Consider the following 27,940-nt stretch of genomic DNA (forward strand, 5'->3'; position numbering starts at 1 on the left):
CCTTCAGGTGCTAGGGTTCACAGGGCTCTTTCTCTCCCAGGCTTCCAAGCCCACATATATCCATCTGCCACTCCCCAGAGCTGCCTCTGAGCCTGGTGGAGCTGCCCTGGGGAGCTCCTGTACATAGAGGGGAAGATGAAAGGATGTATGAGGGATGGGTGTTGCCTGGGAAGTAGTCACCTTCAGAAGGGGTGAGATCAGGGGAGGGCTGAGCCCAGCAGGTTGCGTTCTGCCATGTTCTAGCCATGTGCCCTTGGATACGTGACTCTACATCTCTGAGCCTCAGTTTTCTCGCCTCCAAAATGGGGGTGGTTCCTTTTTGGCATGGCCATTGTGAAGACCCAATGCAGAATGTGGGTAAAATGCTCAGCACAGTTTGCCAGTTCCTCAAAAAGTTAAACATGGAATTACCCCATGATGCAGCAATTCAACTCCTAGTATATACCCAAGAAAAATCAAAATGTGTACTCAAAGAGATACTTGTACAGAAAATTTCATTGCAGCATTATTTGTAATAGCTAAAAAGTGAAAACAATTCGTGTCCATCAATGAAAGGATGAATGGATAAATAAAAGGTGGTCCATCCACACAACGGAATATTATTCAGCCATAAAAAGGAATGAAGTACTGACACAGGCTGCAACCTGGATGAACCTTGAAAATGTTATGCCCAGTGAAAAAAGCCAGACACAAAAGGCCATATGTTGTAGGATTTCATTTATATGAAATGTCCAGAAGAGGTAAATCCATAGAGACAGAAAGTAGAATACTGGTTGCCAGGGGCTGAGGGAAGGTGGGATGGGGGGATGGGAAGTGAGTGCTTAATGGGTGGTGGGGGAGGTGGGGGGTTCTTTTAGGGTGATGGAAATGTTCTGGAAGTAGAGGTGGTGGTTGCACAACACTGTGAATGTACTAAGTGCCACTGAATTGTTCACTTACAAATGGTTGCTTTCTACACATATACAATGGAATATTACTCAGCCGTAAAAAGGAATGAAATTGGGACATTTGTAGAGACATGAAGGACCTAGAGACTGTCATACAGAGTGAAGTAAGTCAGAAAGAGAAAAACAAATATATATTAATGCATATATGTGGAATCTAGAAAAATGGTATAGACCAACCGGTTTACAAGGCAGAAATAGAGGCACAGATGTAAAGAACAAACATATGGACACCAAGAGGGGAAAGCGGGGGGCGGGGGTTGGGGTGGGATGAATTGGGAGATTGGGAATGCCATATATACATTACAAATAAGAAAAAAAAACAAATTGTACACTTTAAATACATGCAGTTTACTGTATGTCAATTATATCTCAATAAAAGTTGTAAAAAAAAGAAAAGGTTACTTTGAGGGACTTTCCTGGTGGCACAGTGGTTAAGAATCTGCCTGCCAATGCAGGGAACATGGGTTCCAGCCTTGCTCCAGGAGGATCCCACAGGCTGTGGAGCAACTAAGCCTGTGCACCACAACTACTGAGCCTGCGTTCTAGAGCCCAGGAGCCACAACTACTGAGCCTGTGTGACACAACTACAGAAGCCTGGGCACGCGCCTAGAGCCTGTGCTCTGCAACAAAAGAAGCCACCATAATGAGAAGCCCGAGCACCGCAAGGAAGAGAAGCCCCTGCTCACTTCAACGAGAGAAAGCCCACATGCAGCAACAAACACCCAAAACAGCCAATAAACAAATAAATAAATTTATAACAAAAAGAGAATAAAACTCTTTAAAATTAAGAAAAAATGGTTACTTTCATGTAATGTGAATTTCACCTAAATTAAAACAAAACACCAGTATGGCCTTCCACACAGAATAAGCTCTCAAAATGCTATGAAAGGTGCTAAAAAAAACAGGAGTTTAGCAGGTGAAGAGGTAGAGGTGAAACATCCTAGGTGTGGGCAAGGGTTCAAAGAGCGGGTGTAGTGAATTCTGAGACTGTCATTCACTCGTAGCTTGTGGAGTGGAGAGAAAGAGAAGCCGCAGGGCTGGGCCCAGGAGTCTGGAGGGTGATGGGGACCCTTGCAGGCATCTAACATGGGTCAGACTTAGGTTTTTAGAAGACCACTCTGTAATGTGGCCTGGAGGGGGCAGAGTGGGCATGTGGAAGCTGTTCTGGGAGCGGGGGTGGTGGCCCACTGGATCTCACCTCGCTGTCATACATGGGTGGGCACTGCACGCAGAAGGGGAAGCCTTTGGGGGCAAGTCCATCATGAACTGTCTTGGCTGTGGGAAGTGGAGGTGTCCATGGGGCCTTCAATGGAAAATGTCAAACAGACAGCCGGATGTGAGCTGGAGACAGGGTGGAAAGGCCCCAGAGCAGGGATGATACTGAAGCCCCAGAGGCTGGGCAAGAGCCCCCAGAGACAATGTGAAGACAGGAACTTTGGAGGCCACCAGAATTTAGGGGCAGGCAGAGAAAGAGACTGAGTGAGGGGTAAGAAGTTAGGTGATGGTCACAGGAGCTTTCTAGGAGCACTGCTGTCAGCCACTGTGCACACAGACATGGCAAGATGCAGAAGGAAAAGTATCCACTGGGTTTGGCAGTGTGAGATGGCCAGTGACCTTGTGAAATTTTCACTAGAGAGGTGGGAGTAAATGACATGACAGCCGGTCAAGCAGTGAATGAGAAGTGAGGACGGATCTTTGAAAGAGAGCGGGCTGGAAGGAGAGTTTTGAATTGTTTTACGGTGTTGAAATGCTGAGGGAAAGGTACAGGAAGGAAGGTGCCTGGGACTCAGGGCCTGGGTGGATAGGCAGGGGACATGGCCTTGGTCAAGGGGCCGGAGGAAGGAAGGGGGTGGGTGGGGGGTGAGGCTGCATTTATGAGCCTGGTGGGAAGAAACTGTGGGAGAGCCTGTCTCAAGGACTCTCTTTTTCTGTGAAAGAGAGTGAGGCCACGTGTATAGTGTGGTAAGCCTGGATGGAAACGGAGGCATGAGGGACCCCAGTTTTGGAGGGGTTACTGGGATTAGTGAGGGGACCCGAGGGTCAGACCCGGGCTGAACAGGTCAGAAAGGGACCAGAGTAGGGTTGCCTGATCTAGCAAACAAAACAACAGGACACCTAGCTACACTTGAATTTTACGCAGGTAATGAAGAACTTTTTAGTGTAAGTACATCCCTTGCAATATGTGGGATATACTTAACAAACATGTTGCTTATCTGAATTCAAATACAACTGGATGTCCTGTAATTTACCTAGCCCCGCGTGGGAATCACTGGATGGATGGGAGGGAGTGGATGGTACAGTCCCGCCTGGAGAATGGGTCTCAGAAGGGTGGGATGCCCGAGTGGGTGGAAGGCTGGGTTCGCTGCTTTCCTCCACCCGCGCCGCCCGATGGCGCAGAGGCCTGTACAGGTTCTTCCCGGGCGGGAGGGACGCCCTGCTCCAGAACTTTAGTCTCGTCCATCGCCCCCACCTCTGCTTACGCCCCTTGGTGTCGTCCTAATGGCCCATCGATAACTCTACGCTCGGCCTCAGCCTCTATCGACTTGTTCCGGCTCCACTAGCCGTCCTGGACCGCAGCGGAGCGCAGAGCGGCATGTAAGGTACGGAGGCCGCGGGACGAGGGGTGGAAAGAGGCTCCCAGTGGCCGGGAGAGCGCGCCCAGTGGAAGCTGGCTTAGCGGGAAGGAGTCATGGTGGTCGACGGAGCACCGGGGAGCTCGAGCGTCCAGCCAGAGAGCGCCCCCGCCCCTCAGGTCCAGCCACCGGCCCGCTACGCATGCGCAGCCGCAATGGTTAGGCTTTCCTCCCCGGCGTGTTCGCTTCCCTGCGCATGCGCGGCCCGCCCCTGCGGCAGAGCGGCGCCCTGGGCGTGTCTGCCCCCTGTCGGCCGCGGATAGGGTGGCGTTCCAGGGGAGTTCTTGGGGCGGGGAACGGAGCACGCGCCTTGAAGCTCGGAGTTGTACCTCGCCGGTTGTCACGCGTATCCCTGAACCTCTCTGAGCCTCAGTTTTCCCATATCTAAAACGGGGATGATTTTATTTTTCAGCACCGAGTAAACTGTTGTAACCTATTTAGGACACGGAGGGTACTTCCTAAATACTGCACTCCTGTCCCTTCTCCAGATGCTCTAATCTTTGACCCCTGCCGGTCAGACCTAGGGCCCTGTGTAGATCTGAGTCAAGCAGGCACACCATGAACACGTCACCAGGCACGGTGGGCAGTGACCCCGTCATCTTGGCCACTGCTGGCTATGACCACACGGTGCGGTTCTGGCAGGCCCACAGCGGGATTTGTACGCGAACGGTGCAGCACCAGGACTCCGTATCCTCCACTGGGGAGATGGGGAGAGTGGTGCTGGGCAGGATGCCTGTGGGGATAACAGCCTGGGCAGAGGCCTCGGGTGGGAAGGATGCAGCAGCCGAGCCCGATGGGGTGGAGGCCTCAGAGGCCCCTGGCCCCGGGGCTCTGTTCATCGTCATCCTCCTTAACAGACCCAGCAGGTGAACGCGCTGGAGATCACACCTGACCGCAGCATGATTGCTGCTGCAGGTACCGTGTCCTCGACCCCAGTCCCGATTTCTCATAGGTCCATCTGGGCACAGCCCAACTTCAGTTTGGCCTATGCCCCTAGGTTACCAGCACATTCGCATGTATGATCTCAACTCCAATAACCCCAACCCCATCATCAGCTATGATGGGGTCAACAAGAACATCGCGTCTGTGGGCTTCCACGAGGACGGCCGCTGGATGTACACTGGTGGGGAGGACTGCACCGCCCGGATCTGGGACCTCAGGTGTGGGGTGCTGGGCAGGAGGGGCCTGCTGCCTGATTGTGTGGGGGTGAGGGCCAGGTCAGGAGACTGTCTCAGGTTAGGTTCCCTCCAGGCAGAGGCTGAGATGGGGTTTTCAGTTCAGGTGGCTTATCGAGGGCAGGTGAGGAAAGCAGGATAGGGCAGGGATGAAGACCCACAAAGATCAGCAGAGCCTCAGCCTGATCCCACAGGGGGCTCTGGAATGAACTGCATCAAAGAACGAGTCCCACCTGGAGGCAAGGGGCCACCTTTTATGCCCCCTCTGAATCAGTCATTGGCTTCAGGCTGCCCCTGGGGAGGGCCGAACCTTTTAAGCATTTCCTATGAGACAGCACTCATCATAGGGGAACAGGGAAAGGGCCTTTGGGTGGAGCATTGATGGCATCCACTACAGATGGAGTGTGTCCTTCACCTCGAAGGTCCCGGAACCTGCAGTGTCAGCGGATCTTCCAGGTGAATGCACCCATTAACTGTGTGTGCCTGCACCCCAACCAGGTGAGGGGGGTGCACAGGGCTGGGCACCCTGGGGCTTTGGAGGGCAGGGGTCCTGCCTGACCTCACCTCCCCTGCATCTCAGGCAGAGCTCATTGTGGGTGACCAGAGTGGTGCCATCCACATCTGGGACCTGAAAACGGACCACAACGAGCAGCTGATCCCAGAGCCTGAGGTCTCTATCACATCAGCCCACATCGACCCCGATGCCAGCTACATGGCTGCGGTCAATAGCACTGTGAGTCCCAGGGAGGGGTGTGCAGCTCAGCGCCCAGCTCCTTACCTCCCTTATTCCTTGCAGGTAGGGTTATTCCCCAGATGTCCGTCTGGCCCCTCCCCTCACAGTCTTGCTTCCCTGTCCTGGGCTCCAGCTCTGACCCCGTCACCAAAGCCAGAAACCTGAGTGTCACTCCTGATGTTGCTTCTCGCCACCTGCCATAGCCCACCCAGCAGTCCAGTCACCTCCACCTCCAGAGTCTTTCCAGTTGTCCGTTTCCTTCTCTCCTCCCTGTCTCCTCCCTGTCTCCTCCTGGTCCAAGTTTCCCTTGTCTCTCCCGACAATGGCTGCAGCCTCTCTGACCTCCTTCCCCTCTTTGTGACCTCCTTCTGCCCCTAAACCATTCTCCCTCTGCTACCCGACCATCCTTCAGCAGTACCAGCCTGACTGCATCCTTCCCCTGGGTTAACCCTGAGATGCCCTAGGCTTCCCACCAGGGCCTCAGGACACTGTGACTTGATCCCTGGACTCCTGTCCAGCCTCATTTTCTTCCTTTAATGTTTATTCAGTCTCAGCGAATCAGTTGTCCCTTGACATCCCCAGATGGCCCTCTTCCGAACCTTCGCCCTGCTGTTCCCTCTATCTAGGTGCCCTCCTCCCATCTTGTTTTTCACATTCCTATTGGCCAGCAGCATGCTTCAGGAAGGCCAGGCAGGGCCTCCTGCCCTCGGCCCATCAGGTATGGCCCTTGGTTGGGTCCAGGTCTCCCAGGTGCTCCCTGCAGGCAGGACCAGATGTGCCTGTTACATTCCCCCGGCCCCCAGATCCCTGCACAGCCACAGCGCTGGATGGCAGCCCCTGAATCTAGGTCTTGCTGCCAAGGCATCCTTCCCCACCTGTCAGATGCTAGGCTCCGGGCCTCCCGTGACTTCCCTCCTACCCCGCAGGGGAACTGTTATGTCTGGAACCTGACCGGGGGCATTGGCGATGAGGTGACACAGCTCATCCCCAAGACCAAGATCCCAGCGCACACCCGCTACGCCCTGCAGTGCCGCTTCAGCCCAGACTCCACGTGTGTGCAGGGCCTGGGGGGCTGGGAGCCCTCGCATGGCTGTGGGGAGGAGGCGGTGTGCCAGGGGCTGGGGGCCTGATGTGTTGGGCCTGCTTGGAGGACGGCAAGGGGGTGCAGGATGGGAGTGGCCATTGATGATACCCCTGCCACGCTCATACCCACCCCCAGGCTCCTTGCCACCTGCTCGGCTGATCAGACGTGCAAGATTTGGAGGACGTCCAACTTCTCCCTGATGACGGAGCTGAGCATCAAGAGCAGCAACCCCGGAGAGTCGTCCCGAGGCTGGATGTGGGGCTGCGCCTTCTCAGGGGACTCCCAGTACATTGTCACTGGTGAGCCCTGCCCGCCCGCCCCACCTACCTCCCCACCCCTGCTGACCTGACCTGGGGTTGCACCCTGAGCTGCTGCCTGCACTCTCCCTCCCTGCAGCTTCCTCTGACAACTTGGCCCGGCTCTGGTGCGTGGAGACCGGAGAGATCAAGAGAGAGTACGGCGGCCACCAGAAAGCTGTCGTCTGCTTGGCCTTCAATGACAGTGTGTTGGGCTAGCCTGTGTCCCCTTGGGATTTCAGGCAGCCGTCCAGGCGGCACCAGCTGGATGTGTCTGTTCAGCTGCCCAGTCAGAGTGACACCCTGTGGGCTGGCCTCTACCACCCTAGGCTCACTGGACCTGACTAACCTACCTTGGCCCCCTGGCCAGACTAGAGTGGTCAGGCCAGGCCACTCTGGGACTCTCTCAGTGCCAGTTGCTTAGGTGGATGTGACAAATTTTGGATCCACAGGGCCCAGAGTCGCCGAGGGGTATCCGAGCCTGGTGCCCACCCCCAAGCCAGTGGCTCCCCCTCCCCCTCTCTTCCCCTGTTTTGTGTCCCAAGGCCACAGAGGACACCGTCACAGCCAGGTGGAGTGGTTTATTAGCCCCGCAAGCAGCCACCCTCCATGGACTGGTGACCGCACCGGCCAGCTGGCTGGCCTGTGGGGCCAGGCGGGGGGCTTAGTCCGGGAGGTAATAAAAGCAGATGGACACGCAGATGTTGCTCGGGAAGCAGATATCGATGCACAGGTAGATCAGCCGCTGCCTCTGGGGCCCTGAGGGGAGGGGCCTATGTGAACCCCAAAGGACTCCTTTCCCCCACCCCCACCCTGACTGTCCTGCAGGAGCCCAGGCCCCTCCGCACAGCCTGCCCCAACTCACTCTCTGCTCGCCGGGCCCAGTAAATGGGGGTCTTCGCACAGAGGTGTCGCACGGAAGCCCCCACCTGGGTAGGGTCCACCTCATGGCTCCCAAGCACTGCCAGCAGCTCCTGGGCATAGTGGGTGTCCTGGCTGGGGCTGGGAGTCCCTTGGGGCTGCAGAGAAGGACACTCGCACTGCTCCTGGCTGGGTCAGGCCCTCGCATCCCTGGACGTGCTGGTGTTGTGCCAGCCCTGCCCTGGTGCTTGTCAGCAGCCTCAACCAAAGGAAGATAGAGCTTCTGTTCCCCTGAAACTGGAGCCCCAGCCTGCCTGGGGCCCAGGCCACACACAGGACCCTTTGTCTCGCCCCTGCCCGGAGGTTCCTTACCTGAGAGGTGTTCACCAGCAGCTGCAGGGTCTCGCGGTCTCGGGGTTCCATCAGGAGGAGGAAGCAGGCCCGGTGCTCCGAGGGGCGGTAACAGACGCAACCCTGGGAAGGCAGGAGGTGAGGCAGGGCCACCTGAATGTCCACCCCTAACCCCCCGCTCTCCAGGCCACTCACGCTCTGCCCGTCGAACAGCACTGCCCAGCTACGGTTGCCCTGAGCTGGAGTCACCCTGATGGTTGCCACGTTCTGGGCCACATCCACCTGTTCAGTTTGGTTGGACCGGGACACCCTGGGGCTCGGGAGGGTCAGACGGAGCGTCTGCAGCAGTGGCTGAGAATGGGAAGCAGGAGCTCAGCTGGCCAGGCTGGGGCAGCCCCTGACACTACCCCCAGCACTGCTGCGAGGCTTCTGACTCCGCCACCCTTCTGGTCCTCCTGCTGTGGGCTCTGAGTCCTGGCTCCACTGGAGGGCGGGCTCTGCTGGCCTCTCCCCACCCTCCCCACTGTCTGTGCCCCTGTCCGGGTCCTGGGGAGGGGCTCACCTTGGGAGGGCTGTGGGCAAAGCCAAGAAGCCCTCCGGCCACGGCCCCAGCAGCAGCCAGTGCCAGCAGCAGCAGCAGCAGGCCAGGAGCTCTCCAGCCCCTGTGGCAGGGCTTGGTCTTCACCTGGAGGCACACTGAAGTTAGTGGGGCCTGGAGTGGAAACCAGGCAGCAGGCTGGCTCAGGGAAGGTAGGGGCTGAGGAGGTATGGGAGGTGGATGCTTCTCCTGCCCCCGCAGGGCAGGCCCTGGGTCTTTGTCCCAAGAGAGGGCACTCACCCCAACAGGTCCAGGCCCGGGGCTTTCGGCCGGACAGCTCCCCTGCTCCATGCTGCAGCCCTGGTGACAATGCGCTGCTTGTCTGCCGCTCCTTGGAGTAGCCTGGGAAACCTCAGGATACCCCCCATGAGCCAAACAGCCATCCTGGCCCCTCCCTTCCTGACCCCCCTGCCTCCTCCCCAGCTTAGCTACCTGATATCCAGGTCAGAGACAGGACACCTGGGGGGGCTGCTCAGTCACTGTGCCTGGCTCTCCGGACACCTGGCCCGTGCAGACCAGAGAGTGCATGGCCTGGAAGGGCATGAGAGCATGGCCATCGTGGAAGCCGGGCTCCAGTGGCTGTCACAGAGGACAGCCCAGGCCTGGCCAGGATGACTTTCTATAGAGAGTCTGGTTGGGAGCAGATTTAATTTTCCTAAAGAAGCCTGTTTCTAGTCTCTCGAGTTACATCTACACTCCCAGGACTGGGCACAGGGCCTGGCACACAGCAGATCATCAAGTGCCTGTTTCGTGAATGTCAGGCATGGGACTTTGTGCTGCTTCCCTCTCCTCCCCACGCACCCTAGCTGTTTCCCAGCCCCCACCAACTCGGGGCACTCCACAGGTGCCTGCCTAAGATCAGGATGGCATCCAGGAGGCTCCACTGCGGTGAAACCACCCTCTTGGAACCTCCTGCACATCCCAGGATGGTTAGGTCAGCCTCGTGCCCACCAGCTCCTGCCTTGCCCAGCGTGGCTTTCTCTAGCTGACTGGCGCTGTATGTTTCTAGCTGCTTGATGCTGAGCATCCCAACAGTGGCCTCTGGCCCTGGCAGCTTTCAGGAAGTGCGCATCCTTCACCAGCTTCATCGCATAGCCCTTTCCTATACTCTGTTTTTTTGTGCCTTGTTTTTCCTGATTCTTTAGAACCTGCCTTTCTGCAGTGGGCCTGAACTGGGGTGGAGTTGCTGTGGTCAGCATTCTAATTCTGGAATTGGAATCCCAGGATGGCCTTGTACTGAGTGACACTGCCCCCCCCTCCGCCCCATCCCCACCGTCTGGCTGCCATGAGACAGCTGCTCCCTCTGTGTGAAGGCTGCTGTCCAGGCAAGAGCGAGGAACACCAGAGTCAGCTGGGGTTTGAGAGTTTAATATACCTTTGGGTTCACACAGTGCAACAGGGGTGGAAACAGGATGCACAGGGCTCCCTGGGCCACTGCCCAGCAGAAGAGGGAGGTGTGTCGCTGGCTGCTGCACCTGCCACGTGCTCCTGGTGTGGGTGACAACGCCCTGACAGGCCTGCTCAACATCCAGACCCACCTTGAGCCGACCTCGCAGAGCCAGCGTCAGCACCACCAACCTCACAGGCGCCCGCTGCCCTCGCGTTGCCCACGGCTGAGTCTGAACCCCAGACACGCAGGCCTGGGAGGAGCTGGAGGCTCAGGACACACTTTATTGCTCTGAGAACTCTTAGAGAGCGAGTGAAGGAGCACTACGGCCCTGGGGTTAGGAGAGAAGCCACAGGCTCTGGGCAGATGCCACTGGGTGCAGGGCGAGGCACCAGGAAGGAGTCGGCCAAAAGGAACAGCTTCCCAGGCCCTACCCTACAAGTGAGGCCAGAGAGTCTGCTTATCTGGCCTAAGGTCAGCAACTTGGGGAATGGGCAGAAAAGGCCATGGCCCCTTGCCAAGAACGCTTGGCTAGCCAGTGGACCCTGCCAGTCCTCCCGCTGGCAACTGACAAGGGACTCCAGGGTTAAGACAGATGGCCTCATGGGCCACTGGCATATGACACCCATCCCAACCAAGGGTATGGGAAGACAGGAAGAGATTGGATCCTTTGTGAAAGGACTTCCTGTTTCTGGGGACACCTCTTTCCTCCCCTACCCAGAGGAAGCCTTGGGTGACAGGCATTCTTTGGCCAGCACATGCCTTTGGCCATACTGCTGGCTGCGGGGCACGGAGACTTCTTCGGTGGGATTTTCCCTACAAGACAGAGCACAGCTATTAATCAACACGCTTATGGTTCAATTCCACCACTTGACATTGTTCAAAAGCTAAAAGAACTTTTGGTACCAATGCTGCTCTGAGCTCCCTGCACAGCAGCCCAGAGTTCAACAAAAGCATTTGTGCCCTCCTGGCGCTCAGCAAACAATATGCTCAGTCCAAGTCACCTGGGTTTATATGCACATTTGAAAAAGACGAGGTTTAGCCAGGCTGAGTTTACAGAACTGCACAACTGTGCATGAAGAGGGGCAGCCCTGGGTATCTAAAACGGAACAGACAATTGTGACATCAGAGTGGTTTTTAAGGAAGTGTGAGGTGGTGGTGGTGGTGAGGGCAGCACCCCACACCCCACGGACATGGAGACACCACCTGAGACCAGCCCTTTCCTCCATTCCCACCCTGCAGGTGAGGGGCTGAGGCAGCAGCAGGCTCCTCTGCTTATGACCACACCAACAGGGCCCTGGGTTGGTTTGTACAAGTTTCTCACAATACTCAAAATAATCAGCCCCTCTTCCCCTCTGATCCCTGAAATTTACAATAAAATACATGACACTCCTAGAGCCACCTCAGTCCTATCAGCAGGCCCTAAGGTTACCTGAATCCTGGACATATGCTGAACCCAACAAGGCCAATTGGCACCTAAGGCCCAGGACCCCCCACAATGCCCTCCAAGCTTAAAAGTGCATCTTAAAATATAAGCATTTGTAAACAAAATCGCCCCCCAAACATTTACTTACAAGATTAACAACTAGTTGCTTTGCTTAATTCCAAGTAAGCAAACTTGAAACCACCTAGCTGAGCAGTGCTTACGCCCCACCTATTAATTTGGGTAAGTGATTTTCAATTTTTTTTATTCTGGAGATTAAAGACACTAAATCTTTAACCTTGAAGGGCAGGCAAAAGGTCGGCTATGCTGTCAACATAGAAGTCAGGGACCATTTTCTTCTTAGACATGCAGTCACTTTCCTGATTACTCTTCACATCCCCTAGAGTGGAGACCCCGGTGAGGGTCAGGATGGTCTTCAGACCACAGGTGACGCCCAGGAGGATGTCTGTGTCCAGGCGATCACCAATCATGATGGTGCGCTCCGGGTTGATGCCGTACTCCTGGGACACGCAGTCGAAGATGAAGCGGCTGGGCTTCCCTATGATGTCGGCTTGGCGCTGGGCGGCCATCTCCACGGCTCGGACTAGACAGCCGGTACCTGCGAGGTGGAGAGGGAGGGGAGGAGAGTGCCGGGGGTCAGAGGCCGGGAGGGGCCCGTCGTCCGCCCTCCAGCCTCCCTCCCCCGGGGCGCACGGACCCGCGATGAAGCGGCCATTCTCGAGTGGGAGCCGGTTGTCCATGTTGGTGCCCACAAGCAGGCAGCCGGGCTGCTGCAGGTAGCACACGGCCTTGGTGAGCTTCATGTAGCTGAAGTGCGGGTCAAAGCCCACAACGACGGCGCGCACATCGGGCTCCAGGGGCGCGTCCAGCCAGGCGCCGGGGCAGTCGCCCTGCAGCTGCTCGGGCCCCACGCCCACGCAGGAGACACCCACGGCCTCCAGCTCTGCGGCCAGAGCCACGCCGCCCAGCACGTAGGCCTTGGGGGCTGGCGGGCCGGTTAGGCGCTGGCGCAGGTAAAGCGCGGTGCAGTAGGCCGTGCCGAAGACCTCGCTGCCGGCGCCGGGCCCCGTCGGGCCGCCGAAGCCCAGGCGCCGCAGCTTCTCGGTGTAGGCCTCGCGAGTCTTGCTGCTGTTGTTGGTGATGAAGCCGAGGCGCTTGCCGCGGGCTCGCAGCGCCGTCAGCGTCTCGGGCGCACCGGGGATCGCCGTCTCACCGCGCCACAGCACGCCGTCGCAGTCGAACAGCAGCGTGTCCACGTCGGCCAGCAGCGCCTGGGCCCGCTCGGCGTTCAGCCGCACGCAGCGGCCGTCGCCGCCGCCGGCCTCCGCCTCCGCCATGGCCTCCAGCCGCCCCCGCCCCCGCCCCCGCCGTCGCCGCCGCAGCCGCCACCAGCCGCCAGCTCTTCCTCGCAGCCGCCCGCCGCCGCGCCCGCCCCGCCCCCGGTGCGCCCATTGGCCCCGCGCCTCGCACGTGCCGCCCATTGGACACCGCCTGCGCCAATCCGCCTCCGCCTCCCGCGAGCTGCGGGAGCGCAGCTCCAACCGTCGCGGTCCGGCTCGGGCAAGCAGGCGGCCATTGGCTGTCGAGCCCTGGGCTCCCCGGTGATTGGCTGGCAGGGAGCCAACCGGCATTGTGCGTGGAGCGCTCCCTGCGGAAATTCGGTGGAGGAGCCGGAGAGTCGGCGCAGGACGTAGGCTGCTGTTAATTGGCGGCCGCAGGGCAGCTCGCCCATTGGAGGCGCTTGGTCAGCCTAGGTGACGCAGGCCCTTAATCGAGTGACCCCCTCTCCCCCGGCCGAGCCGGCTGCTGATTGGCTGGCTTGTCTCCGATCTTGAGGGCGGGGCTTTCCGCAGGACCGCGGCGGGGGCGGGTGGGGGAGGGGTCGCTGTCCTCTTTTGAGCAGGAGTCACGTCCGCGCCGTTGACAGGGAGGCGCTGGGCGGTGCCTTCCGCCTTGGAGACGCTCCCGACACAGTATCTGCGCGTGGGCCGATTATGGCCATTCCTGAGAGTCAGACCCGGGCTCCTTCCCAACAAGCGTCGCGTTCTCCTTTCCAGTCCTTAGCAAAAACGCTTTCCCTGTGCCTTGGTGGTCACGTGGACGAGTAATTACAAGGCAGTGGGATTAGGGTCTAAGAGAAAGGCAGTAGTGCCTAGAACACAACACTCAATAATTGGTCACTATCATCATCATTATTGGGTATTAATAACTTTTATGGAGGCGTAACATAGGGTAAAGTGTATAAATCTTAAGTGTGCAGCTTGATGGAATTTTTACATCCCTGTATGCCTGTGTTTACATAGCCCAGATCAAGGTATAGAATATTTCCATCACTCAAGAAAGTTTCCTCAAGTCACTATCCAGTCCATAACGGTTGCCCCTCCCTGAACTACTTTTTTGACTTCTGTCACCATAGAGTGAGTCATAGCCTCCTTTGCCTGTGCTAGACCATCTTACAGGAGCTTACCCTGTGTACTCCTCTGGGTCTTGCTTCTTTTGGATCAACATAATATCTGTGAAATCCATTCTTCTCAGTGTTGTTGTTTTTAATTGTAAGAATATACTCCCCTGTTTTTCTCTCTAGATGATGGACATTTGGGTCGCTTCCAGTTTGGGGCTATTAATAAATAATGCCCCTATGAAGGTTCTTGTTCCTACACACTCATTTGTGGATGTGGGCCCTCATTTGTCTTGGGTATGTACTTAGGAGTGGAATTGCTAGTTCATAGAGTAGGTGTATGTTTCTCCTTATTACTTTCTTTTTTTCTTTTTTTAATTGTTCCTCTCCACGGAAATCTTTAGTAAAAGGCGAAAGATTTATACGATCTGAAGAGAAACCAGAGTATTCTCCTTATTACTTTCACTAGGGCCAGGTGGCAGAATAGCAGGCCCCAGCTTCCTGAGCACTTACCCTGTGCCAGGCAATCCAGACCTCCAGCTCCTAGTGTGTCAAATCCCTGTACCTCTCTTGAGCCCCAAGTCTCCATAATACCTACTCTGGACCCCTGTCACCCCCAAACCCATGAGGTAAAGCCAGTGACCGCAGTACCCTTAAGGTCCTGATTGTTTACCTACAGCTACTGGCCTGGGAACCCCTGGGGGGCAGGGGCCATGGCCCACAAGGGCAGGGTATGCAGTGTTCTTGCCCGGTGCCCCCACTAGCTAGGATGGGAGCACCTTCCTCCCTGTCTTCCCACTCAGTTTTGTTGGTGGAGCTGACCTGGGAAGAACTGGATTTGACAGAAAATCACAAATCCTTCTTCACCACCCAGAAATATTCAACGTATGTGCTTCACTGGCCAGAATGGGAAACGCTGCTCTGTCCAGCCATGGGCTGGCTGGTGCAATATTTGTCCGCTTGCCTTGGTTTACTGGGCACTCAGTAAGCATCAAGGCACTGACTGCTGCTCCTTACCTGCATTACCTTGTCAGAATCACAGGACAGCTCTGAGAGGCAGGGATGATTAGTATCCCCATTTATAGATGAGGAAAGTGAGGCACAGAGAGTTACCAGCTGGACAATGCAGAGTTGGGATTAAACTCAGTTGATCCCAAAGCTGAGCTCTGTTTCGTTTAACAGCCTCTGTAGGTTGTAGAGTCTGAGCTGGCACAGTGGGAGAGGTGGAACTGCCAGTATCAAGAGAGTGGATGGTTGTGGACAAGGTTCTGAGGAAGGCTGGAAAGGACAGCACTCTTTATTGGGGAGGACTGTCCTTGAACAAGGTGCCATGCATCTGGATGGGAGAGGAGCATAGCATGATCAATTGCTTTGTGTCCCTGACACACAGTAGGTTCTCAGTATATACCTGAAAATTGACAGCACCAGGGTCCTCCCAAGTGAGGAAGCTGGACCACAAGCGAAGTGGGGCATGGCCTTAGGTAGTACTACAAGGACAGACACTAATCTTCATAGCATTGCATGGATTTAAATTGTGTTAGAAAATACCAATAGCCATTGAATCTGTGTTTTCACAGATGTTATCACTTCTAATGAGCTAAACAAAAAAGGGGGTCATTGAAAAAGGATTGAAGGGAATTCCCTGGTTGTCCAGTGGTTAGGATTCCGAGATTTTACTGCTGAGGGCACGGGTTTGATCCCTGGTCAGGGAACTAAGATCCTGCAAGCTGCACATTGTGGCCAAAACAAAACAACAAAAAACCCTAAAAAACAAAAAAAGAAAGAAAAGACTAAAGAAAAAGGACTGAAGTGGCAAAAAATAATTGGAAGCAACCTAAATAATCTTCAACATAGGATTGGTTGAATAAATGTAAGTACATCCAAGGAATGGAGACTGAGCAGCCGTCATAAAGGATGATGGCGTTCCTGTCAGGCTCTGGCCACAGAGAGGACATATTGATTGTTAAGCACACAGCATGCAGCTGGAGCCCACGCTGAAGGCAGGGTGGAAAAGGAGGCCATCCAGGGGAAGGGGAATTCGGGGAAGGGAGAAGGCCTGCCCCTGGCCATTCTGCCTTCCAGTTATCTCACTGGAGGCCCATCCACTCCTGTGCCTGCTGGTCTGCCTGGGCTTCAATGGAGGCAGGGCCCAGAGCTCGCTGGGTCAGGATTCCCTTTTCTGACCCTCAGGGAATAACCAGGCAGGAGTCCTGGCCTGTCCCTGACAACTCTATCCCACAAGCTCTGGAGAACGGAGCAGAGCAGGTTGTCTGTCTCCCCTGGGCCAGCTCTTCGTTGTGTCCATCCACACCCAGGCTGTTCTCTGTCTTTGAAATCTGCCCCCACTCTATTCCTCTGGGGGTCTTCCTCTACCCCTCTGAGGCTGGCTTTCCCATCACTCCCTCAGCACACCCTCAAGTGAGGTGCCCCCCAGATCCCTCCTGCTCCATAAGCACCCCTGCTCCTCCTCCTGTCTGTCCTTCTCAGAGACTGTCCATCCTGGATCTTCCTTTCCTGCACAGCAGTCAGAAGGATCCTTCTGAAACTCTGTCATTCCCTCTGCTTAAACCCCTGCAATGGTGAGCAAGCCCCCTGCAGAAAGAAGCCCCATTGTTGCCCTGGCCTGACTTCTGGTGATCTAACCTGTGCCTCACACATCCCAGCTCCTGTTAAGGCCACAGGTCCTCAGTTCCCTAGCTGGGCAGCCCCAGCATGGAGTCAGTCTCTGCTGCTGCCCTTCCCAGGGCAGAGCTGCCCACTATCTCCCTATGCCCTTGTGTCCGTGCTTGGTCTTCCCTGGAGATTGGCCTTCCTGGAGGGAACTGGGTCTGATTCACCTGAGTCTCTGGAATTCAGCACTGGGCTGAGCCACAGAGAATAACCAAGCTGGGAGAGCACACCCTGTGGGTTTCTAGCCCAGGACTCTGGACAGACCTGAGTTAGATCTTTGTTCTGCCCTTGCAAGTGTTCCATCAGTTCTGTGCCTCAGTTTCTTCATCTTCAAAATGGGGATGATTGGTATCTTAGATGAGGAAATCCTGTAAAGTGCTTAGCTTCAAAGAACTAATTAAATACTACCTTACGAAGAATAAAAAGAACTTGTATGCACATGTTCATAGCAGCACTATTTACAATAGTAGGAAAGGTGGAAACAACCCAAATGTGCAAAATGAAAATTGGTCTATTCCTATAATGGAATATTATTCAGCCATAAAAAGGAACGAAGTACTGCTGCATGCTACAACCTGGATCATGCAAAACATACAAAAACATCACGCTAAGTGAAAGAAGCCAGATGCAGAAGACTTCGTGTATAATTCTGTTTATATGAAATGTCCAGAAAATTCAAATTCACAGAGAAAGTGGTTTGCTAGGGGCTGGGGGGAGGGGAGAATGGAGAGTGACTGCTAATGGGTACAGGTTTCCTTTTGGAGTGACGACAACGTTCTGGAACTACACGTTGGTGATAGTTGCACAACATTGTGAATGTACTGTCACTAACGGTAAGTTTTATGTGTACTTATTACAACTTGAAAACTATACAAAAGAATGAAAGGGTTAGTGAAGCTACCTGTGAGCCATCCCCAACTCGGGTTTTCTCCTGTGACTGGGCCAACCATCAAGGGAGGTTCTGCCACCCGAGGGGGTCTGGGGCGGGCAGCGAACACCACTCTATCGGTCCAATCGGCCCGGCAGCAGCGCCCTCGAGCGCGGATCGAGGGAGGGCATCCGCAGCCGCAGCTCAGGGCCTGCCAGGTGGCACAGCCAGTCCGCCTCGCCCCTCCCTCCGGCTCTAGAGCCTTGAAGACGCTAGGGGAACCCAGACCTAGTTCTCCGAGCCTCAGGAGTGGCTCCGCCCCCACCGCTCAAAGCCACGCCCAGCGGGCCCTCCCCTGGCCGCGCCCCTCCGCCTGTCTGTCCTCTCTACCGTAGCTACACCCCTCCCAGCAGTCCCGCCCCGTCTCTTCTCTCCCGGAGTTTGGCCCCACCTCTGCGGTTCCAGGCCACACGCTCGGGCTCCGCCCCGCCGCCTGCCCATCAAACCCACCCTGGCCCCGCCCCTTAGTCCTCCTCTTGTCTTCTCTTTCGCTTGCTTTGGTGCGGCCCGTTGTTATGACGACATGGTCGTAAATCCGCCATCTTCCTGCGGCGCGTTGCGACATGGAGGGCGCGATGGCAGTGAGGGTGACGGCCGCGCATACGGCAGAAGCCCGGGCCGAAGCCGGGCAGGAAGCGGGCGAGGGCGGGGTCGCGGCGGCGGCGGCGGCAGCCTTGGCCCCCGGTGGCTTCCTCGGCCTCCCGGCGCCCTTTAGTGAGGAAGGTAACAGGGCCAGACGGGGCCGGGCGGGGCCTGGGTGGGGGCGGCTCAGCCTGGCTTGGTGGAGGCCCCGACGGCCTGAGTTGCGGGCGCGACAGACCCTCCCAAGCCCGGTTCCTTGCGGACCTCACGGGTCCCCACGGGACGCCTTATAGCCTTCCACGAATCCCCCAGTTTCCTCAGACCCTCCGTCTTAACCCTGCGGGACGCCCATCACCCCCGTCGGCCCCAGTGCCCACCCGCGGATACTCACTGGTAACGAAGCCAACGGGGCTGTCCGTGTAGACCTCCGCGATCGCCTCCACCGCCTACCCTGCCCTCAGGCCCGCGGCCCGGCCCCTCTCTGCCTCCCAGTCTCGGCAGGTTCCTGCCCTCCTCCGCGCCCCCTCCCACTTCACCTGAAGGGCCACTAAGGCCGTGGCCGGGGTGTGGCTGGAGGCTCCGGGAGGGCGGGACCACGGGTCTCTCCGCACCCCTGGGGAGGGAGCAGAGCCCCAGTGCTGGCAAGCTGCAGCGAGGTCTGTCCCAGACCTGCCACTTTCTAGCTATTTGATTCTGGGCAGGTAACCACGTACCTCTCTGACCCTCCATTTCCCCTTACAGAATGGGGATGCTACTGTTGAGGATAACGTATGGAGCACTTACTACACATCAGCCTTTTTCATTCCCAAGCCAACCCTAGATGCTATTATTATTATTATTATTATTATTATTGCTACTATTATTATTCCCCCCATTTTGTGGATGGGGAAAATTGAGGTTCAGACATGCGAAAATGACCAGGTTACCCAGCTAGGAAGTACCAAGGACTGATTGGTTGCCAGGATTGTGTGACTTGTTAACCCACTCCTTTAACTTCTGGGTTCTGCTGCCTCATAGGATGGTGGTGAGAATCAAAACAGAGCATGTATGTGAATCTCTGAGAACAGTTCTGGGGACACACTGAGGCCTCATTCACAGGGGCACTGATAGCTTTTGGAGACAGAATTCTGGTCTTTACCCTCTGAGCTTGTCCCCGGAGCTTTAGACTGAGTCAGGCAGGAGGGGATTGGCTGGTGATATTGGGGTGGTGGTCTTTGTCCCCACAGGATTTGTATTATCAGGACATCTTTTCTTGCTCATTCTTATTCCAGCTTGGGTAGGGGCAGTACCACTGGGGGTAGTGCCACCTGCAGAGGGATCTCTTTGGAGGTTGCTGTGCCCTGCTGGGTTTGCCCATGGCCTTATCTCATTGTTACGGGGGCTGGGTGTGTCCCCTTCTGTGGTGGGGATTCCTTCAATGGCAACATGGTGATGCCGAGTCAGACTCGGTGAGTGGGCTGGGTGGGTTAGGTGGGTGGCAGGCACCTCGGCGCTTGGCTTGTGACTATGAGCCATCTGGAGGGGACCGCCCTCTGTCAGGTGTTCTTCTGTGGGCGAGTCTTAGCTGTGGTTTGGCCCTTTGCTCATTAATCCAGTAAACATCAACTGGGCTCCTTCTGTGCTCCAGGCCTGGGTTTGACCTTGATGTGGGACTGCACGTAAGCTGGTGGGAACTGGCAGACTTTTACGAAAGAAAAAGGAACATCTCCCCATCCCTTGGTGCAAACAGCAGGGAGTCTGGGCTAGACCCTCAAATTCAGGTTCTGGCCCCAACACTCACCAGCTGGGTGGCACTGAATCTCACATTTTTCTAGAGCAGGAATAGTCACTTCCATTTCCTTAGGGTGTTGGCCAGATTTGGTGATGTCCCCAGTAAGTTGCCTGGCACACAGCAGGGGACTCAGTGAGCTGGAAGTCTCTTCTGCAGGACCTGGGGGCAGGCACTGGCTGGTCAGTCCATGTGGTGAGGGGCTTGGGTGTGAAGGCCCATGGCCCTGGGGTGTGGAGCCCCTCTGGGAAGTCCCACCCTGGGCATCTTCACCAGAGTAGGGAGTTGCTGCCTGTTTAGAACCAGTGAAGCACCAAGTCAGAGTGAGAAGAGTGGTCATGGGTCAGGATGCCCCACCTCTCTCATGTTTGCTGAGGGCTGGATTCTTGCTAGAGCCTATACACACACACTGAGTTGGCCCATGCTACAGATGAAGAAACAGACCCAGCCATGGCCACTGTGGTGCCCAGGGGCACATGCAAACCCCAAGTCTTGAACCCTGGTCCTCCACTGTCCCCAACCAGCTTGGCTGGATCCCTCTGCCTCCCAGCTGCTCCCTGGGCCTCTCTCCGCTCATCTCTGAAGTAGGAGATTTGGATGCTTGCAGCCTAAGTGTATGGTCAGAGTCACCCCTGCTGGAGGCTGCTCTCCCTGGGATGCGCACTGTCGCAGACCTCCAGAGAAGGGGCCTGGCACCCTGGGCACCCGAGAGTGTTCTCAGCTGCTTTGGGAGGGCTGGGGAAGGCGCCTCTGGTTCTGATGCCACTCTTGTGTAGGTCTGCCTGGGGCTGGAATCCCTCCCAAGCCCCACTGACCGCAGGCTTGTTGCAGATGAGGATGACGTGCACAGATGTGGCCGCTGCCAGGCAGAGTTCACCGCCTTGGAGGACTTTGTTCAGCACAAGCTCCAGAAAGTCTGCCAGCGGGTACCCCAGGAGGCCCTGCCTGCCACCCCTGCTGCTGCGCTGCTTGGTCAGGAGGTGAGCCCCTCTCCACTGCCATTGCACGTGTGTGTGTGCACACATGGCCCCCCCCCCCCCGCCCCTCACGTGACAGCAGGAGGAGGAGGTGGTGGCATGTCGAGACAGACCTGTGCAGCTTGGTCCCTGTGACACAGGGGCAGGCAGAGGGCAGGCATCCGGTCATGGGTGGGGGAGCTCCTGGCGGTGCTCTGGGCTTTCCTGGATGGCCTGGGCTGCTGGGCTGCTCAGTAGCCTCTGGCTGAAGCCTGCAAGTTGGGGCCTGGGGTCCCTCCTTTCTTGAAGCCTGAGGGCCTGTTCTGGCTCAGGGATATCATGGTGGCTTTTGTCCTTTTGTCTTGTCTCCTGTCCTGTACATGTGGTTCCTGGGGATCCCACAAATGAAGCGTGGCTCTGTGGGTCCCAGCTCTCTGTCATAAAAACAGCCAACTTGTTGCACCCCATGTGTACTTGGGCTTTATGCATACAGTCTTACTGAGGTCCATGGCACCTCTGTGGGCTGGGCACTCTCGTCATCCTCGTCCTATGGAAGTGGGAAAGGAGACTCCACGAGAAGTCAGGTGCCTCAGGCCACCCCTGGGAATGGCCCAGAGCATAGGGGGCCCAAAGTTGTCTCACTCTGACCTGGTGCTCTTTTCCTGCCCCTCCCAGTGCTGTCCTCTCCTCCAGGAAGGCCCCCAGGCCCACATCCCTGAGGGCCTTTTCCCCTGATCCCTGGCTGAGCTGGTAGGCGGAGGTGCTCACCTTCATCTCTGCAGAGCCAGCTGAGCGTCAAGCTGGAGCTTCCAGTCACTTCATCCTGGAGTCCTTCTTGAGTGTGCTTAGGGCTCCTCAGGGGCCCCGTGGTGGCCGGAGGCATTAGAGTGATGGGGCTGACCCCTGGGCCTGGGGTGAGAGGTTCAGGCTGGGAGTCAGGCTCAAAGCAATGGTCCGTTGAAGGAGACGAGAGCCCCCACCCCAGCCATCCCGCTTAGACATAAACCCGAGCTCTGGAGCCCCGAGACAAGTCTCCTCTGTCCTCTGTCCCCCAATGGCAGGTGGAGCCAGTGGCAGCAGGCTCAGAGGAGCCCATCACCGTGGCCCACATCGTGGTGGAGGCTGCTGCTCTCACCGCAGACATCAGCCACACGCCTGACATTGTCGGTAAGCTGGTTTGGCCCCACTGTGGCTGTTCTCACATGGCTTTCTCAGTGCTGAGGAATCACTGATGTGGTAGTCATCCATGATCAAGGCTGGAGGCTGGGGACCTCTGCTGCCTGTGCCCCTCTGCTGTCCTGAGAGCAAGGCCTGGCCGAGGAGGGGCTGAGGCCTTGTGTGCTCCTTCTCCAGGGCAGGGCCTGTAGGAGGAGCAAGCATTGGAAACCAGGCCCTGCCCTGCGCGGAAAGTGGAAGCCCAGAGCCTGGACAGCCCTGAGGGATGCCTGGGCCTCGGGGAGTCTTCACTTTGTGCAGAAATCGCGAGCTGGCTGCTCTCCTGCTGCTTCCCCAGACTGTCTCTGCCCTGGTCCTTCCAGAATCTTCCCCACTTTTCTGCCACCCCTCAACCCCAACCCCGGTTCCTACTTCCCACCCCACAGTCGTCTCTGGAGGGTCAGGCTGGGGTGTGTGTGGGGTGCACCTGCTGCTTCAGCTCAGCCCTGACCTGCTGCCTGACCTTGGCCTTCACCTCCCCAGTGCTCACTCCCTGCAGTGCGTGGGTGGTGATTCCTACCCCGATTCTCACACGGCTTTTAAGAGCATACAGTGCCAAGTCAGGCTCTTAGATGGCTTTTCAAAAGTTAAAGTGCAGTAGGGGAGAGGGTGTTGAGGGTTCTGGATTGGGTCACATTGTCCTTAATAGGGGACAGGCGAGCGTGCAGCTGGGACATTCAAAGGGCAGCCTGAGGGAGCCAGGGGCTGGGTGTGATCATGGCAGTGGAGGGAGGATGGGCTGCGTCTGATGCCACAGGAAGTTGGGAAGGGAATGGGCAGGGGCCTTGGCAGGGATGTGAGTAGGTGGCCGGACAGGAAGCAGGTTTGGGCAACAGGTAGAACTTGGCTTTGGAAAGCCCTTGGGACCAGCTGGAGCAGGAAGACGGGGTGGAGGTGACCTGGGGGAGGGAAACCTCAGGGCAGGCTGTCTGCCAAGGTCCCACCCCAGGGAAGTCACAGGACCTGTCCCTGTCTCCATTCTGTCTTTCCCCCACATTCCTGTGGACGAGGCTGGTTGCCTGTTGCTCCTTTGGGATAGGAGTGCTGACGTGTGGGGGGTGGGGCCATGCGCCAGCCCTGGTGTGGCATTTGGTTGCTGGTGTGGGTGGTGTTATGTGGAAAAACAGGTTCCCTGGGTTCAGGCAGCATCTCCAGGTTCTAGCCCCCTGGCTAGCCAGGCCCTGCCCGCCACCCAGCCTCCAGCTGGCCCAAGACCATGACTGGACATCTCCTTGTGTTCCAGGGGCTCCTCATCTCTCACCGCTGCCCCTCTTGCACCCTTAGGAGTTTCTCCTTTGCAGGCATCCTGGGTGTCCCAAATGTCCCCTTGGCATCAGCTGCTCAGTGATTTGGAGCCCAGGTCAGAGTCCTAAACCACCAGCTGCTGGCATCCCAGGGCTGGGGGTTCTCAGTCCTCTCTGGGTCAGGGCAGAGGGGGTGTGTGGTTCACGGGGACTGCGTAGGGGGCTGGATACCCACTCCAGGCTCTCCTGCTTCTTCCCTAGAAACAAACTTGCATTTTATCTCTGGACTCAGGGCAGCCATGTTCCCCCTTCTGTGAGCCCTCCGTTTGCTCTGCCACATTCAAACCCAAGGCCTAGCATGGCAGAAGGCCCTGCTCTTTTGGAAATTTGCTTCTGGGGTGGAGGAAAGATAAAGCCTCAAGCATGTCAGCCAGGGCAGGAGTGAGAGATGTCCTTAATTGTTTCTGAGTCATGGCGCTTCCGTTCTGTTTTGGGAGAATGGTTTGTCAAAACACGACGCCAGCCTGATTGAGATGGTTTCTAAGAATTGGCTGCACAACTGTTTTCCACACGTCATTTTCGTGAGCAGAAATTGTGAAGTGTGTTTACAGCTTAGCTTTGCACATTGTCAGATTTCTTTAAAACCTGTGAGAGCTGCAAAAGCCCAGCTTCTTTCCTCAGACTGTCCCAGGCAGTGTGGAGAGCACTCTGCCTCCCAGGCCGGGTCCCTCGCCTGCCTGCCTTGAAACATGCTGGTGGGCGATCCCTGGAGGCGTTTCCTCCTCACATTAGCAGGAGACGGGTCAGTGATGGGGCCAGTGGCAGCGTGCTGGCCTGGCCACTGCCCCTGTGCTGTCACTCTGCCACCCTGGACACGGCAGGACCCCCGTGCACATCTTGTCATGTGCGTCTCTTGGCAGCGTGGAGGGGGCGTCTGTGTTCATGGTGGGTCTCCCCACTGAACACATGCTGGAGGCCTGGAGCTCCTCTGGGCAGCCCTGTGCAGTCAGAGCAGAGTACCTCCCACCCTTTCAGGCTGAGCAGGTGCCGTGTGCTGGGACTGAGGGTCGGTTGAGACAACTCCACTGTGTCCCAGCAGTGTCTTTGGGCTGGGATCCGGGGAGGCGGCAGGGCCTGTGCATCCTGAGGCTCCTGTGATCTGCCTCTCCTCAGGCGGCGGACACATCAAAGAGGTCATTGTGGCCTCTGAGGCAGAGCCGGGGGACGGCGAGATGGCAGAGGCCCCAGGCAGCCCCAGCCGTCAGGGGCCCGGGCTCGCTGGGGAGGGCGAGCAGGCCCAGGTCAAGCTGCTGGTGAACAAGGATGGCCGCTACGTGTGCATGCTGTGCCACAAGACCTTCAAGACGGTGAGGCCCGGGCCGTGGGCACACTGGCCGAGGAGCCAGGCCTCCTTCCCCCCAGCTCCTGCCCAGGGAGGTGCCTGAGCCTCGCCGCCCCTCCCCCACAGGGCAGCATCCTCAAGGCCCACATGGTCACGCACAGCAGCCGCAAGGACCATGAGTGCAAACTGTGTGGGGCCTCCTTCCGGACCAAGGGCTCACTCATCCGGCACCACCGGCGGCACACAGGTGAGCTGGCCTTGGGCCTGGGGCCGGGAGCTACACAGCACGCTGCTGCTGGCCCCAGGGGTGCCCCGGCTCCTGGGCTTCGCGGCCCCTGCCTCCTGGCAGTGCTGAGGCTGTGGCACAGGCCATCGTCCCGCCCGAGGCTGATGCCATTCTCTTCGCAGATGAACGGCCCTATAAGTGTACCAAGTGTGGGAAGAGCTTCCGGGAGTCGGGTGCGCTGACCCGGCACCTCAAGTCTCTCACCCCATGCACGGAAAAAATCCGCTTCAGCATGAGCAAAGACGTGGTTGTCGGCAAAGAGGACACTCCCTCAGGTCAGCGTGGTGGAGGGCTCCGTGCCCCGGCCCTGGCTGGTCTCCGAGTGCCACCTGGCTCAGGTGTTTCTTCATGGACTCTCTTGGTTTTGCCTTGAAGGGCCTGGCACCTCCACCGTGGGGACTGTTACATCATCGTCAATGACAGGCGAGCCCATGGAGACATCGCCCGTGATTCACCTGGTGACAGATGCCAAGGGCACTGTCATCCACGAAGTCCATGTCCAGATGCAAGAGCTTCCCGTGGGCATGAAAGCCCTCACCCCAGAGGTGGGGGCAGGTCAGGGGCGGCCTTTGTCATCTCAGCACCAGGCTCTGTTCTGGGCACTGGCTCCACGGGGAACAGGACTGACCTGGGCCTGCCTTCCTGGTGCTCAGTCTGGTTGCAGGGAGGGGAGATGGGTGACCCAGGTCATGGCAGGGAGGGGTGAGGGAGAGTGAGCTGGGGGTGAGGTGGGGCAGGCAAGGGCAGATAGAGCAGGCTGTGGGGCTCCCAGGGGCATTCCTGAGTGAAGACGCCACATATGCATAAGGGCCTTTGGGGCTGTCCTGTGCTGTGGTGGCGGGTGCCTGTTGTGTGCTGGGCTGCCTGGCCAGCCTCTCTCCCTCTGCCTCCCCTGCAGCCCCCCAGCCCAGAGGAGCTTCCCTGTTCCAGCGAGGGCAGCCGTGAGAACCTGCTGCACCAGGCCATGCAGAACTCCGGCATTGTCCTTGAGCGGGTCCCTGGGGAGGAGGGAGCCCTGGAGCCAGCCCCTCCTACTGCGTCCAGTCCCCAGCCTCTGGGAGACGGTCCCCCAGAACTGCCGCTGCTGGAAGTGGAGCAGGTGGAGACAGTAGGTGGCTGTGCTGCCGGCATGCTCCTTTTGGGGGGCTGGACCTTGGGTACAAAGTCACCATGCTAGCCTGGCCACCACCAGCCTCCTTGCTGTGCTCCCTATGTGGAAAGTTGCATCACTGTCTACAGTGACCTTGTCCCCTGATCTGTTTACCGCCTTCCCTGGGCCCATGATGGAGCCTCCCAGGGTGGGGGGGGGGTGCCTCGATCTGGCCTTCATGGTGCTGCTCGGGCCCAGCCTGCAGTGGGCGCTGGAGGTATGCTGTGGTCCCCCAGCAGGTGGCCAGCGAGGCCTCAGCTGTACCCAGGACCCACCCGTGCCCTCAGTGCAGTGAGACCTTTCCAACAGCGGCCACCCTGGAGGCCCACAAAAGAGGCCATGCAGGTGGGTGGCGGGAGGGTGGGGGAGCCAGGATGGGCCCTTGGGTATGCAGTGGGCAGTCAGGGTGGCCTGTGGGCAGGTGGCTAGGATGGGGACCTTGGGTGGTGGTCCCAGCCTGACATGGAGTGTGGCCCCAGGGCCGAGGCCATTCACGTGCCCGCAGTGTGGCAAGGCCTTCCCCAAGGCCTACCTGCTCAAGAAGCACCAGGAGGTGCATGTGCACGAGCGCCGTTTCCGCTGCGGGGACTGTGGGAAGCTCTACAAGACCATTGCCCACGTCCGTGGCCATCGGCGCGTCCACTCGGATGAGAGGCCCTACCCCTGTCCTGAGTGTGGCAAGCGCTACAAGACCAAGGTGGGCCTCTGATCCCCCACCTGTGGGCTCCCTGCGCCCTGAGCCAGATCTGTCCCTTGTTCCCTGCCCGCATACCTCGCTCCTCACCCGTCGCCCCCAGCCGCTCAGTCCTGGCCCGGGTCCTCAGGGGGGCTGGGAGAGATGAGGCCAGGCTGGCCCTGATGGTGGGTCTCTGCAGAATGCGCAGCAGGTGCACTTCCGGACACATCTGGAGGAGAAGCCGCACGTGTGCCCGTTCTGCAGCCGAGGCTTCCGGGAGAAGGGCTCGCTGGTGCGGCACGTGCGGCACCACACGGGTGAGAAGCCCTTCAAGTGCTACAAGTGTGGCCGCGGCTTTGCCGAGCATGGCACGCTCAACCGGCACCTGCGCACCAAAGGTAGGGCCAGGAGGCGGCGGGGCGGGGGGGGGGGGGGCGGCGGGGGGCTGCGGCTGGCCGGCCCTGACCGAGCTCCCTGCTGCAGGGGGCTGCCTGCTGGAGGTGGAGGAGTTGCTGGTGTCCGAGGAGAGCCCGGCAGCGGCCGCCGCCGTCCTCGCTGAGGACCCGCACACCGTGTTGGTCGAGTTCTCGTCCGTGGTAGCCGACACCCAGGAGTATATCATCGAGGTGGGTGTGGGGCCGCTGGGGCTCAGATGGGGCCTGTGGCAGGCAAGGCTGATCTCTGACCCTTTGTCCAGGCCACCGCGGATGATGCGGAGACCAGCGAAGCCACAGAGATCATCGAGGGCACCCAGACGGAGGTGAGGGGCTGGGAGACGGGTGGGGAGGGCGGCCTGGCACCCTCACCAGACTTGTGGGCTGAGCCAGAGCCACCCGCAGGTGGACAGTCACATCATGAAGGTGGTGCAGCAGATCGTGCACCAGGCCAGCGCTGGGCACCAGATCATCGTGCAGAATGTGACCATGGACCAGGAGGCGGGGCTGGGCCCTGAGGCAGCCGCTGCTGACACCATCACCATTGCCACCCCTGAGAGTCTGACGGAGCAGGTGGCCATGACGCTGGCCTCAGCCATCAGCGAGGGCACTGTGCTTACGGCCCGCTCGGGCACACATGGCACCGAGCAGGCCACTGTGACCATGGTTTCATCAGAGGACATTGAGATCCTGGAGCATGCGGGTGAGCTGGTCATCGCTTCACCGGAGGGCCAGCTCGAGGTGCAGACAGTCATTGTCTAGCATGAGCACCTGCAGGCTCC

General features: G+C 57.9%; 4 protein-coding genes and 1 non-coding gene across 13 annotated transcripts; 2 read left to right on the forward strand and 3 right to left on the reverse strand.

Moving 5' to 3' along the window:
* The first annotated feature begins 3,499 nt into the window (after positions 1–3,499).
* On the forward strand, positions 3,500–7,565 carry MLST8 (MTOR associated protein, LST8 homolog). Of its 4 annotated transcripts, none has more exons than XM_057695036.1 (9): positions 3,500–3,547; positions 4,069–4,267; positions 4,444–4,495; positions 4,578–4,740; positions 5,178–5,253; positions 5,336–5,488; positions 6,415–6,539; positions 6,708–6,871; positions 6,969–7,565. In XM_057695036.1, exons 2-9 carry the CDS (start codon positions 4,139–4,141, stop codon positions 7,085–7,087), a joined length of 981 nt encoding a protein of 326 aa, XP_057551019.1. In that variant the 5' UTR covers positions 3,500–3,547; positions 4,069–4,138; the 3' UTR covers positions 7,088–7,565. The 4 variants fall into 4 exon arrangements, with proteins under 4 accessions (XP_057551019.1, XP_057551018.1, XP_057551021.1 ...); XM_057695035.1 differs by lacking the exon at positions 3,500–3,547 and adding an exon at positions 3,580–3,738; XM_057695038.1 differs by lacking the exon at positions 3,500–3,547 and adding an exon at positions 3,580–3,738 and having other exon boundaries at positions 4,447–4,495.
* On the reverse strand, positions 7,533–9,885 carry BRICD5 (BRICHOS domain containing 5). Its single transcript, XM_057695042.1, has 6 exons — positions 8,919–9,885; positions 8,643–8,765; positions 8,276–8,431; positions 8,102–8,203; positions 7,734–7,887; positions 7,533–7,627 (listed from the first exon to the last, which is right to left on the reverse strand). Exons 1-6 carry the CDS (start codon positions 8,967–8,969, stop codon positions 7,533–7,535), a joined length of 681 nt encoding a protein of 226 aa, XP_057551025.1. The 5' UTR covers positions 8,970–9,885.
* Positions 9,886–11,740: 1,855 nt separating this feature from the next.
* PGP (phosphoglycolate phosphatase) lies at positions 11,741–26,931 on the reverse strand. Of its 3 annotated transcripts, XR_009047440.1 has the most exons (3): positions 26,821–26,931; positions 18,479–22,172; positions 11,971–12,107 (listed from the first exon to the last, which is right to left on the reverse strand). XR_009047440.1 is itself a non-coding variant. In XM_057695040.1 (2 exons), exons 1-2 carry the CDS (start codon positions 12,844–12,846, stop codon positions 11,782–11,784), a joined length of 966 nt encoding a protein of 321 aa, XP_057551023.1. In that variant the 5' UTR covers positions 12,847–12,928; the 3' UTR covers positions 11,741–11,781. The 3 variants fall into 3 exon arrangements, 1 of the variants encoding a protein (XP_057551023.1); XM_057695040.1 differs by lacking the exons at positions 18,479–22,172; positions 26,821–26,931 and adding an exon at positions 12,207–12,928 and having other exon boundaries at positions 11,741–12,107; XR_009047439.1 differs by lacking the exons at positions 11,971–12,107; positions 26,821–26,931 and adding an exon at positions 18,074–18,214 and having other exon boundaries at positions 18,479–20,691.
* On the reverse strand, positions 14,237–14,355 carry LOC130829607 (U5 spliceosomal RNA). The gene has a single exon (XR_009047620.1). It is a non-coding gene; the product is annotated as a U5 spliceosomal RNA (small nuclear RNA).
* E4F1 (E4F transcription factor 1) lies at positions 18,069–27,920 on the forward strand. Of its 4 annotated transcripts, none has more exons than XM_057695027.1 (14): positions 18,069–18,228; positions 20,687–20,835; positions 21,873–21,978; positions 24,444–24,637; positions 24,739–24,859; positions 25,021–25,173; positions 25,274–25,443; positions 25,797–26,006; positions 26,285–26,393; positions 26,528–26,745; positions 26,924–27,122; positions 27,208–27,350; positions 27,422–27,484; positions 27,564–27,920. In XM_057695027.1, the coding sequence occupies exons 1-14, from the start codon at positions 18,069–18,071 to the stop codon at positions 27,918–27,920; spliced, it is 2,352 nt and encodes a 783-aa protein (XP_057551010.1). The 4 variants fall into 4 exon arrangements, with proteins under 4 accessions (XP_057551010.1, XP_057551011.1, XP_057551012.1 ...); XM_057695028.1 differs by having other exon boundaries at positions 26,288–26,393; XM_057695029.1 differs by having other exon boundaries at positions 25,797–25,997.
* The last annotated feature ends 20 nt before the right edge of the window (positions 27,921–27,940 follow it).

Source organism: Hippopotamus amphibius, chromosome 9 (assembly GCF_030028045.1).
Source record: "Hippopotamus amphibius kiboko isolate mHipAmp2 chromosome 9, mHipAmp2.hap2, whole genome shotgun sequence".
In the NCBI taxonomy this organism is placed as follows: Eukaryota; Metazoa; Chordata; class Mammalia; order Artiodactyla; family Hippopotamidae; genus Hippopotamus; species Hippopotamus amphibius.

What these genes read in the sequence shown, in the direction of transcription:
- PGP (XM_057695040.1), bottom strand. Translation starts at nt 12,846, where the DNA reads ATGGCGGAGGCGGAGGCCGGCGGCGGCGACGGCCGCTGCGTGCGGCTG. An exon ending in GAATGGCCGCTTCATCGCGG is followed by an intron (nt 12,108 to 12,206) that starts GTCCGTGCGCCC and finishes TCCACCTCGCAG; the next exon opens with GTACCGGCTGTCTAGTCCGA.
- BRICD5 (XM_057695042.1), bottom strand. Translation starts at nt 8,969, where the DNA reads ATGGAGCAGGGGAGCTGTCCGGCCGAAAGCCCCGGGCCTGGACCTGTT. An exon ending in TTGCCCACAGCCCTCCCAAG is followed by an intron (nt 8,432 to 8,642) that starts GTGAGCCCCTCC and finishes TCCCATTCTCAG; the next exon opens with CCACTGCTGCAGACGCTCCG. An exon ending in CTGGGCCCGGCGAGCAGAGA is followed by an intron (nt 7,628 to 7,733) that starts GTGAGTTGGGGC and finishes CCCTCCCCTCAG; the next exon opens with GGCCCCAGAGGCAGCGGCTG.
- MLST8 (XM_057695036.1), top strand. Translation starts at nt 4,139, where the DNA reads ATGAACACGTCACCAGGCACGGTGGGCAGTGACCCCGTCATCTTGGCC. An exon ending in GCCCGGATCTGGGACCTCAG is followed by an intron (nt 4,741 to 5,177) that starts GTGTGGGGTGCT and finishes TTCACCTCGAAG; the next exon opens with GTCCCGGAACCTGCAGTGTC. An exon ending in TGTGCCTGCACCCCAACCAG is followed by an intron (nt 5,254 to 5,335) that starts GTGAGGGGGGTG and finishes CCTGCATCTCAG; the next exon opens with GCAGAGCTCATTGTGGGTGA.
- E4F1 (XM_057695027.1), top strand. Translation starts at nt 18,069, where the DNA reads ATGGAGGGCGCGATGGCAGTGAGGGTGACGGCCGCGCATACGGCAGAA. An exon ending in GCCACAAGACCTTCAAGACG is followed by an intron (nt 24,638 to 24,738) that starts GTGAGGCCCGGG and finishes CCTCCCCCACAG; the next exon opens with GGCAGCATCCTCAAGGCCCA. An exon ending in TCGAGGGCACCCAGACGGAG is followed by an intron (nt 27,485 to 27,563) that starts GTGAGGGGCTGG and finishes AGCCACCCGCAG; the next exon opens with GTGGACAGTCACATCATGAA.